At 36.4% G+C, this 12,066-nt stretch overlaps 1 protein-coding gene across 2 annotated transcripts in view; it reads right to left on the reverse strand.

Moving 5' to 3' along the window:
* Positions 1–4,452: 4,452 nt before the first annotated feature.
* Positions 4,453–12,066, reverse strand: part of KMT5B (lysine methyltransferase 5B) — a 69,057-nt gene continuing 61,443 nt past the window's right edge. For both annotated transcript variants that reach the window (XM_054971594.1, XM_054971593.1), the window contains exon 10: positions 4,453–9,353. In XM_054971594.1, the coding sequence (XP_054827569.1) occupies positions 7,879–9,353 (1,475 nt within the window). In that variant the 3' untranslated portion in view covers positions 4,453–7,878. The remainder of the gene's footprint in view (positions 9,354–12,066) is intronic.

The following is a 12,066-nucleotide window of genomic DNA, read 5'->3' on the forward strand; positions in this document are numbered from 1 at the left end:
TGTATCTAATCTACATCTCCCTGTTTAACCTATCTATTTTTAATACATTCTTCTTAATACTAATATTAGCTTAGATTAATTAATAACTAAATTTCCCCATTAATGGTAAAGTTACTTCTCTCTCCCCTTTATAAAATCACACATTAATAATTCTCAAACTGCCACAGTCCTCCTTTCACATCCCATTTTTTTTCTAGGTATTGTTTCAATTTCCCCCAGTCTGTGATATATTCTCCTGGATCAAGATATTTCAGTTTTCTTGTCATTTTGTCCATTTCTGCCATGTACAACAATTTATAAATCCAATCTTCTATAGTTGGTATTTCTTGCACTTTCCATTTCTGCGCGTACAGAAGTCTTGCTGCTGTAATCATGTAAAATAGCAATGTTCTATACTGCTTTGGAACATCTTCCATTCCCAAGTTCAGTAGCAGCAATTCTTGGTTCTTATTTATTTGGGTTTGCAAAACCTCATTAATTATTTCTATTATATCTCCCCAGTATTGCTTAGCTACCTCACAAGTCCACCACATATGATACAATGATCCTTCATGCTTTTTACATTTCCAGCATTTATCTGACAGGTTTGCATTTCCAAGCGCAATCTTCTTAGGCGTTAAATACCACCTATACATCATTTTGTAAACGTTCTCTTTAATATTGGTACAAGTTGAAGTCTTCAAAGTATTTTTCCACAAATATTCCCATGATTCCATTGTTATTTCTTTGTGAAAGTTTATTGCCCATTTCACCATCTGGACTTTGACTGTCTCGTCTTCCGTATGCCATTTTAAGAGTATTTTGTATATTTTCGAAATGTCTTTTTTACCTTCTTGTAAGATCACTTCTTCTAGCTCTGAGTTTTTCAGTCTTATTCCTCCCCTTAAACAATCCGAGTTGTAAAGATCCCTGATTTGCCTATATTGAAACCATCCATATTGAGGAGATAACTCGTCTTGTGTCTTTATTTTTAATATTCTATGTTCCGTCGACGTTATCTCTTTGTAAGTTAAACATTGTTGTTCATTATAAACAGCTCTCGGATCTATTACTTCATATGGTACCACCCATGAAGGGATACCACTTTCCATGTAATTCTTGTATTTCTTCCAGATTGTGAAAAGGCTTCTTCTAATGTAATGATGCAAAAACATAGAGTCCGCTTTAACTTTATCATACCACAAATAGGCATGCCATCCAAACAATTTTTTGTGTCCCTCCAAGGCCAGCAATTTACGGTCTTTTAGCGTTATCCAATCTTTTAACCAAGCCAGACAAATTGCTTCATAATACAATCTTATGTTTGGCAGTTGCAGTCCCCCTCTTTCTTTTGAATCTTGTAATACTTTCATTTTCACCCGGGGTTTCCTGCCTGTCCACACGAAGTCTGAAATTTTTCTTTGCCATTTGTCGAATTGTTTGAAGTCTCGGATAATTGGAATAGTTTGCAGCAAAAACATCACGCGTGGTAACACATTCATCTTCACTGCTGCTATTCTTCCCAACCATGACAAATTTAATTTATTCCATTTTATCAAATCTCTTTCTATTTGTTGCCACAGTTTCTCGTAATTATTTTTAAATAAATCTATGTTTTTCGCAGTCAGCTCAATTCCTGAATATTTCACTTTGTTAGTTACCTCGCAGTCTGTTATCTCCATTAATTCTTGCTGTTTTTGCTTCGTCATATTCTTATACAATATCTTCGACTTCTTTTTGTTCACATAGAATCCGGCCAAGTCTCCAAATTCCTTTATTTTATCCATTATTTTTGGCATGTTATCTATTGGATCTTCCACTATCAACATTACATCGTCCGCAAATGCTCTGACTTTGTAGGAAAATTCCTTTATTTTTATGCCACGAATTGTATCGTCCTCTCGAATTTGGATCAGCAAAATTTCCAAAATCAAAATAAACAACAATGGAGACAATGGGCAACCTTGTCTTGTACCTTTACTTATTTTCAATTTTTTAGTCAAATCATCAACTTCTTTTAGCAATTTCTGATAGTTATCTTCCATTAAGGAGGAAACTATTAGTTATGTGAATTCCTAAATATTTCACTTCCCCCCCCATTAAAAACCAGATTTCTCCATTAGCTTCTTGATTTGTATTTTTGTCATATTCTTGGTAATTATTTTTGTTTTTTGGTAATTAAGTCTCATTCCTGCCATTTCGCCAAATCTTCTTAGTTTCTCCATCAAGGGATCTATTGCATCTGTAGGTTCTTCCAAAATGCCTATCAGGTCATCCGCAAATGCTTGTATTTTATATTCTTCTCCTTTTATTTTTGTTCCTGCCAATTAGTAGAACTTTCTATCCATGCTATCCCATTCTCCCCCTCCTCCCTTCATAAATGCCAAAAGGGTTTTTTGGTCTCCCTTTATTGTTGGGAAGCATCCACCATTATGGAATTTTTGTGGAGGACGGACAAAGTTACACCCCTCTTGCTGTTACTTGGGCAGGCTCTCTAACATATTTAGATATGAGAGATGTAGAGGCTGATTTCTCCCAGCAGCCATTTGACATCTGGAGCATCTGTTCACTGGTACCCACAAGGCTAAGGTTCTGAAGATTTGAAAACTACTGTTTTATCTCTGATGGGTTGGGAGAATCTGAAACTTTGTCTTTCACTTCCGAGACTGAGGTGTTATCAAATTCCTTTTGTGAACAAATGGAAGATGCAGAAGAGCTTCATCAACTAGGGAAAGACATATTCAGAGTAGGCAGCTTGGAAAGTCTCTAAATATGCAGCAAGTGATGGTACCAATGATGTGGTAGCCACTTGGGATGCAGGTGTAATAGTGTGGGTTGCCAGTAAGTACAAGGGATTTGCTGCTGGTTTTGAAGGAATGTCCAACTAGCAGGTGAGAGGCTAGAGCTGACTTGACTGAGGATCAGTGATTGATCAAGTGGTAAAATCCAAGGTAATTGCTAGTGTCAGAAGCTCACAGAAGCATAGGGTGAACAGTATTGGCCTCCATGTATTGACTCCAGTCTCTGTGGTAACTTCGCGTTTCCAATTGTAAAGAATGTAGCAAGGAGAGATTGTCCAAAACCAATTCCAAGGATCCAGATACTAAAAAAACCAAGGCTGTCAATGCTGGTTCCAAGTTCCTGGTGATGAATGCTTGAAGGGCCAAAGGTATTGTGACTGGGATGGGGATGTATCCTTAGGAGACCTTGGAGATGGTGGGTCAAGATGCTGTGGAAAATATCCCATCTGTTGGACATCTAGGGATTGAATCTTGTTAGCTGATGGCGTTCGTAAGATTAGGATGTAATTTAGAATCATCTCCTAAATTGCCTTTTTTGAGGTTCTGGCAGTAATGGGACTGAACCTGCCAAAACACACAGGGAAACATCCACACCAAAAGTCAGGACTGAGGATGCAGTGGTCCTCTATTTGTTTACTTTAGGCTGATGTTTCTGTGTTTCTTCTTATTAGATCTACTTCTACCTCAACAACTGGGTCTGCAGTTAATTCACTACTGAGGAACTTAGTATTGATGGTTCTAGCATCAAAAAGATTGGTGGTACTTATACACAGCAGATGAGTCTTTATGTAATTGATGCTAATTTTTCAGCCATCATATCAGAGGCTTAAATGGCTTGGTCCTAGAACGGGAGAGCCTAGAAGATTGGTTGTGCCTTGTCTGTTCAGTAAACTTCAAGCAAAAGATACAGGTCTCCACTGTGTGCTGTTGCGGGGCATAGAAGACTCCATTAGATGGACACTTCCATTTCCAGAGTCCCATTGTTGACTTCTGTATGTTGGTGCAATACTACAGTAAAAATGTCTACACTGCACTGTGTGTTGCAAGAGGAGTTGAAGAATATATTGAACTAAACCAAATTGGAGATACCAATTACTTTATGTCTAGAATGGTAGGCCTATTCTGAGAGAACTGGATTCTTAAAACAACCTGCAATGTCCTTGTGATATGCTCTAGGAGAATCTCAGAAGCTTCAAAAAACGTCACATACTTGAGCTTTGGAACTGTCCAATGGAAAAGAATACCGGGAAGCAGGATATCCCACGTCTTGAGGATGGTATTTATCCACTAGTTTGAGAGCTGACTGAGAAAACTCTTTAAATATTCAAGTATGAGTATAAATATTAATTTATCTCCAATTTTAATCTAATATATTGGGTTCCAGTCATCAAAGGTTTTGGAAGTAACATGCTAGAGCAGGCAAAAATTGTGCGTGTGCATGTGAGAGATAGAATGCCCAAATGGGCTAACATAAACGTGATGACCACAAGCACAGCCCTAAAGAGTATTTAAGTTTTCCCTTTATTTCAAGGGTATCAAAACTTCATAGAACGCATTTTCTAACAGCGGTTCAGAACTGCGTCTACTTGTTTTAGAAATTTTGCTCTGGCAACTTGAAACACTGTTGCCTAAGAATTAAAAGTGCAAGTCAAATAGAGACTAATGAGGAATGTATCACAATTGCAGGAGCTTTTATTGAATTTGAGAAGTACTTCTGGCTTGCTTGCTATTGTGTATGTGCTCTCTTCTATTTTTTGCAGCTGTGCTTACCAGTGTTTAAAAAGCCAAATGAGACGCAATTAAAATGAAGCTATAGTAGAAATTATCCAAACCCCAATTACTTGGCTTGGTGGTCCTTGTGGTCAGTCACATATCCCCACCATCACAATATCTCCAAGATAATAGTATTATTATTTAGTTCTAGTTATTTTATCTGGAAGTCAAACCATTTATGTAAATAAGAAAGTTTGGATACTTCTACCAGTAATGCTGCACTTGACAGTTACCTCTATAATTATCAGTGCACAGATTCATGCCAAAAAGAACAAACACACAGAGCATGACAAACAATCTACAGAATTTACAAGCCACAAAAATGGGTACAATCATAAAAAATATTAAAAAGTAGATAAAAACAAGTCCAGAGCCACCTATCATTTAATGAATTTAAAATTTGCTTCCCCGCCCCCTTTGGTCTCATTTATTTCAAATCAATTTTGGCACTGATAAAAACTGATCGCTGCACACACCAATTCTCTTGCAATACATTTTGAAGGTTCCATTTTATATATTGTTCAGAGCATTTTATATATTGTTCAGAGTTAATACCAATAGCTTACTGCCAAAGTGGAAGAAAATCCTTTTATCATCATCATCATCATCAATATTAAACATATTTACCTGTCATCAACATTACAGATACTTAATTCAATTTTATTTATTGCATTTGGAATGTCTGTGACAAATGTAAGAAATGTCACAAACACATTTCAGTTCCATGATGCTATTTCAACTGAAATGAATTCAAAATGTTAATTGCAATGTACACAACTTGAAACTGAATTTCAGCAACAACTCAGATCTTGCCACTTGAATTCAAGCAGCAAAACTTCCATTTGCCTTTGACTATACAGAGTTTTGTGCCCAACCTCATTAAAGTTAAGTTAAAAGGCATGTGTTTTGAGATGCTTCAGCCTCGGCCAAGTGCAGTCCCTTATTTAGAAAGGGGGTGCTAAGGTTTTGTAACACATGAAGGAGAGAGGCAACTAATGGTGTAGCTCTTCTGGACAGTTAGTAATTGTTCTTCACAAGAATATACTGTGCAGCTTCAATATTTCTACAGAATGAAGCTGAGACTGAGCCATTCCATTGTGCCACCACCTGTTTCCAAAAACACTCTATCTAACATTTTCCTTTGCGATCTTTCCAAGCTAAACGGATTGGATTCTTAGGTTAGCTTTGTAGTGTGGGATCTAAAGCAGAGCTACTCTATCCCATGTTAATGGGATAACACAAGCAGTCCTTATACCTTGCACAAAAGATGGCACCCATCACAAACATCAGCATGGGCTCTTCCCATGAGATCCAAGGTTTCCCCAACATTACTCTAGCAGCATGAGAAGAAGCAGTGATGCTGCAGCTCCCACACTGCAAAAGTGATCCAAGCACTCAGTAACAGCTATTTGTCAAGTTATATCAAAATAAAGAATCCAAATTTATTCCCAGAAAATGTTATACCCCCGTATTATACAACACTAATGAAATTTACTTATTATAGATAAAAAGGAATGTTTTCTTTTAGATAGGATACCTGAATTTTTGCAGAAATTGAACATTTTGACGAACAGTAGTGGTGGAAGCAGGATAAAATGTAAGAGTAATAAAGAGGGTATAGAGGAAGGGGAATATGAATTGAGTTAATGAGGATGGGACAAGAACCCACACACAAGAACTCCTGTCACTAATCATTATAGCGTTCTATAGATGCCCACTCCAATTCAGCAACTATTTCGGATTATGGGAAGTCCAATATGTAAACACAGTTTCTTGTGTCTACAAGTGCTTCCCCATTTATTCCAACTGAAAGCTCAATCTGCATCTTTGGGCACAGAGATGAAACTGGGGAAAAAAACTGCCTATAAACATATTTACTATCATGCAAACTATTTAAACTTGTTAAACTTCTCAGGAATTCTGAATCCTCTAAGATTGTGTGTGAAATTCTGTGCATAAAACTGCAACAGATTTAACAGCCATGGTTACATATATTCCTACTAATTAAAACAGAGATTTTTTTAAAAGGTTAATTTTATAGGATTAAAATTAATTGCTCCTCCACCATTTATTTATCATTTTAGCTTTTAAAAAAGTGCATACAGCAATTATGAAATTTCAAAACCAATACAAAAAAATTCCACTAATCAGAGTTTAAAACTAGGTTTATAATTTCCTATTTATTGGCATGAATGTATTTCTAAACTTAAAAACCCTTCTGGTAAGTTATCAATTTTTTATGACAAAATTTCTCACAACACACAAATATTTACAACATATACATTTTTTCAGTCCTTTACACTGTATCTCAAAAGACAAACATTTTTATAGATTACCACAGAACAAAAGCTGTGAGTTTAGGTATTTCTTTTAAATTTCATAAAACTATCATAAATTAAAGTGAATAGTTTTTTAAAAAATTCCTTGTAGCATTTTACAAGTGCAACAGAAAACAATGAGGATCCAATTAAGATAGCTGCAGTTCATTGGATAAATGTTGCCTGTTGTAATCACATTGTTTCACAGCAAGTTCTTGAAAAAATAAGCACCAATCATTCTTGCAAAGAACAATTTTATCTAAAAGTATTGAAAAAGTGTTAAATACAAGGTGTTTTAATTTACATAACAAGAAATAAATACACCATATCCAAACTTGTATTCTGCATACTGCTACCCTTGTACATATAATGTACTAAAAGTTAGCAAACTGTCAACACCCCCCCTTTTTAAAAAAGAAATCAATTTGACTTCCAACCAACGGTTTGCTACTATAACAAAGGCCACAAACAGTACGTCTGGGGACAGCATACAGTGTTAAAACTGACAAACTCCAAGGGGGGGAAACATCTAGCAAATAAACTGAAAAAGCTGTAGTTCGTTGCTGGTGATATTAACATACTAGAAAACCTTAATATGTTGCTACTATGATTTGTTTTAGAGTATTGTTTAGTCAGATGTAAGAGCAAAATAATGCTCTCACAGATTAAAAAATAATTGTGTAGCCACATTATTGTGATTTAATTATTCTGCATGGAAAAATTTGATGGCAATTTTAAATTTTGCTTGAGCCTTTATTTTACAATAGAGCATTTTCTCTAACTCAGAATTGCACATAAGAAGGCTATTAAAAAGTACAATAAAAATCTGCACAAATGACTTAAGGAGTCAGTATGCTGTACATTTTCTACAATATTATATTGATATAAGTGAATAAACAATAAAGAAGTGCTTCCACTAACATTTCAGAAAGTTCATCAGCTGAAGAATAATTGACTGGAATTTTGTTTTTAAAAAATGGACATCCTATTCAGTAAGACCTGTAAGCTTATGCATTTAGCCTTAAAGACTGATCCTCTCTCCTCCTAGAAGAAATGTCAATGTCTATTGAATCCTTGCCAACAATAAGCCTTAATCGCTTAGCAGGAGGGAGAGGAATAAAATCGTCTTCAAAATCATCCTCATATTCATCCTCTTCCTCTTCCTCCTCCTCTGCAGATGATGATTCATCTACAGTTTCTTCTTCGTATTGACTATAATCCTCTACTTCCATTCGTGACTCTAAGAGAGAAAGAGGATCACTACAACACATTCCATTTTCATGGAGGTCATCTGTGTATGTCCCCCTGGTTTCTTCTTCTCGTTTTAGCTGTATTTTTAATTTTGTTGAACTGTTACTTGATCCTGAGTTAAACCCATTATTAAGCTTTGCTACATATAAGTTATTATCTTTTTCATGGTCTTTACTTAGCTTGATGCTTATTTTTGAAGAATTCATTCCATCATTTTCTTGGTCATTTGTCTTGCTGCTGCTATCATGCCGTCTCCGCAGAGTCAGTTTGGGAATCCCAGAGCTGTTTTCAAGAATTAGTTGTGCATCATACCTTGTAATTCGCCTCTTCTTTTTGTTTTTTGCAGTTCTAAAATGGTCCTTTGCTTTGAAGGTATCTGAATTCACAATGGAGCAACCACCAGATACAGGAATACGATCTTTATATCCAATGGTTGAATCCATTACATGGTTCCTTTCTCCTACATCAGAATGTGAACTGATCAAATCTGGCACTCTGTCTTTGCCCAGCATATCATGTACAGGATCAGTTTCCTCCATTTTTTCAGATGGTTTCACAAGTCTTCTTTGTCGGTATTTCTTTTTGGCCACAACCCTGTCATTCTTCTGATACCGACCCTCTCCCTTATGTGACGTTATATGAGCCTGCTCACCCTCATGCATCACATGAGACTGCTGTTCCAAGCTGTTAGCTCGAGTGCCAGTCAAGTTGTTTTTATAGCTATTCAGCATATTTGGTTCAAGCTTTAAGTCAGAGGTCTCCTTCAGATTCATCCTCGTTCTTACTGACCTCCTTGTTATATATGTACAAGGTGATACTTCTCCAGGTTCATGAGCACCTTTCACAGAATTTAGTTTATATTCTCGTGCTGCATGCCTTGTTAAGCAGCCACTAGAGACTGCTACTTTCACTGGTCCCTCTGTTTCCTTCTCCTTCTTAATGGGCAAGTTTTTATACAGGACTATTTTAGGCTCTTTAAGAACTAAACTTCCCATTTCGAGTTTTCTAGATGCATTTTTCTGTTCTGACCTTTTGCACTGATTCCGTAACTTAATCTTTGAATGTAAAGGCTTTGCAGGCTTTTTCAGTCTCTTTGGTACCCTGGAATTATTTAGATGAGTTAGTTTGGATGAGGTAGAATTGGATGAAGCTGGAATTCTTGAAATAGACTGCCTTGTTAATGTTCTGCTCTTGCTGTTCTTTTTTACACCAATTGAAGATTTACGGTTAGCTGTAAGATTAAATAAAATAAAGTCAATTTTCTTGCAATGTATTCCACCAAATTACTACCAAGTAGTAGTAAGATTTCATTTGAGTATAAACTGGGTTTTATGATGTCTCCCAGAAATATACAGCATAAACACAAAAAAGTGTAAGAAATGAAACAGATCCATAGCAATTATTAAACACTTTCAAATCACTACCTTAAGTAATGTGGATATTAATGCTTTTATAATTACAGTTGAAGCTATACTGGAACAGTTCGACTGCATGTTGTGGACTTGGCGTTCTACAGCCACTTTTAAATTTTCAGGTTCCTGAGCATGGTGATATGTTGATCACAAACACTGGTATAGTTCTATCAATTACAAAAAATACCATACAGATTAGGAACTAACCTCAATCAATTTGTTCTGTTTTCCTTAAGATTTGAAAAGATACGTTCTTCAAGCTCCCAAACCTATGCATTTCCTATGCACTAAGCATTCTCATTTTGGAATGGATTCTAAGTCCTTGGAGATACCATATTGTCTGTATTACCTACATGAATAAAATACAGCATCTATCTGCATAGAAAAAATTGGTGTTTTAAAAATGCACAAACCCTAAAGCAACAAGCTTCAGCATTTGGGTACATATAAGATTTTTCAAGGCTTGCATGCATTTAATTTCATATCCGAAAAGGTTAAAGGTTACTAGACTTTGTCATTGCGGTAGAAGTCACATGAAACCTAAATACTTCAAGAATTCTGCCTCCAACTCAATGGTGATTTAGTAACAGAACAAATTAAAGTAGCATAGAGCTGCCATCCTGACATCAAACAAAAATACAGATCAGTTTGATATCAATGTATCTAATCCTCAAAATGGCTAAATCTAAGGATATTTAAAACCAGAGACTGGAGCCATGAACAGACAAGATAAATCTTTCTACAAACCAAAAAATGTCCCAGGTTTGCAGAAAAATTTGTAATCTAAAAAACAAAACATTAAGGGGTTAAATCCCTCCAAAATAATAAAAGAAGCACGTGTAGCTTTTGCCCTCAGTGGCCTTTGCTAGGCAACCTTCAAACCTTTTCCCTCAGTAAAAGGCAGGGGGAGTAACAGACCCCTTTTCTGGGCTGTTTTGGAGTTTGAAGGAGAACTCATTGGGGTCAGGCTTGGCAGCAACCATAGGACAACCTACTACCACCTGACTTGCAAAACTCAAAAAGTGTGGTGTATTGGCTTTCAGACTAGGATCTGGGAGATCTAGGTTTGAATCCACATTCTTCTATGGATGCTCGCTGGGTGACTTTGGACTAGTTACACATTCTCAGCTTAGCATACCTCACAGAGTTGTTGTAAGGATAAAATGGAGAAGAGAAAAATGATGCAGGCTGCTCTGTATTCCCACTGGGGAGACAGAGGGAGTATAAATTAAATAATAAATATAGTTTAAGAGGGAGTTGAAGGAGAGAAGAAAGCAGGAAAATGTGAGGATATGGAGGTTGCCAAGAGAAGGCAAAGAGAAAATAGTGTGAGGAAGGGGAAACAGGAAAATGGCCCTCACAAGCCCTTGTGGGATCTCCACTGCACGAGTGGGCCTCGTCTGGTGGCTTGCACTGCACAACTGGGCCATAGTTTTCCCAGTTAGAGCCTGTTGGGGGAGGGAAGGAGGGAAAACTGCAGATACGCAAGTAAAGTTAGGTTGGCTGGTGAGGGGGGAGAGGAAAGCAAGAAATGAGGAGATACTATAGGGGCTATGAGGGAAAGGAAAGTGGAAATAGTGGGGGAGGGCAAAATTAGATAAACCCATGTAAGTCCTTGCATGTCTCTCAACTTGTACATATCATAATTTCCTGTTAGGCAATAAAACAATATCCAGACATGCACATGTGTGGCACTCTTATTCCTGTGTATATACAAATGTAAAATATACAAATATCTAACGTCGACATATATTAAAATAGTTTAAAAATATAATATGACTTGCCTTGCAAGTACTATAAACACACGTAAGTCATGACACGAAAGCATTTTGAACATTTTAATAGTTATGCACAAGATGATTTGGGGTGGCAAAAGTGGGGGATTTTTGCATTCAGAAAGCTAAAAACAAAAGGCCTCCATGAAATTTAAATTTTCTGAGTAAACTGATCACTAACAGGTGAATCAACATAACCAAACCCTTTATTGGGTGTCCTTGCTCACAGGATACAATGCATGTAAACTCTGAAAAACTGGATTCAAATTTTTTTTGTTTGATTACTGCTGCATTAGTACTAATTTTGGCTCACTGATTTTAAGCTTCAAAATGGGGCCTTAGTTGCTGATCACATTCTATCACAACATTCACATTCTATCACAACACATTTATGTAAAATATGACCTTGAACCAATTTTTGAAGTCTGGATATATGGCCATAAAACGTTAATTCACACTTTATATAAATTCAAAGCTTTTATAAGTGAATTAAATTATCTTTAGTTTGAGCAGTGAATTGTTGCTATATAATAATTCAAAATAGGATTTATAGCCAATTTACAGAACAAAGGTTGTTGGCTATTTGATATTCCCCCAGCCCATGCCTACCTCTGAAGCACTTGTTGGCTGACATGTGAATTCCAATTCTTGGGTGAAACATCATCAAGAAAATCTATATCCCAATATTGTACCACAAATTTTCCTTGGAAATCATGATTGCACTTACCTGTAACTGTTGCTCATTGAGTGGTTACCT

The sequence above is a fragment of the Eublepharis macularius genome, chromosome 2 (genome assembly GCF_028583425.1).
Source record: "Eublepharis macularius isolate TG4126 chromosome 2, MPM_Emac_v1.0, whole genome shotgun sequence".
NCBI lineage: Eukaryota > Metazoa > Chordata > Lepidosauria > Squamata > Eublepharidae > Eublepharis > Eublepharis macularius.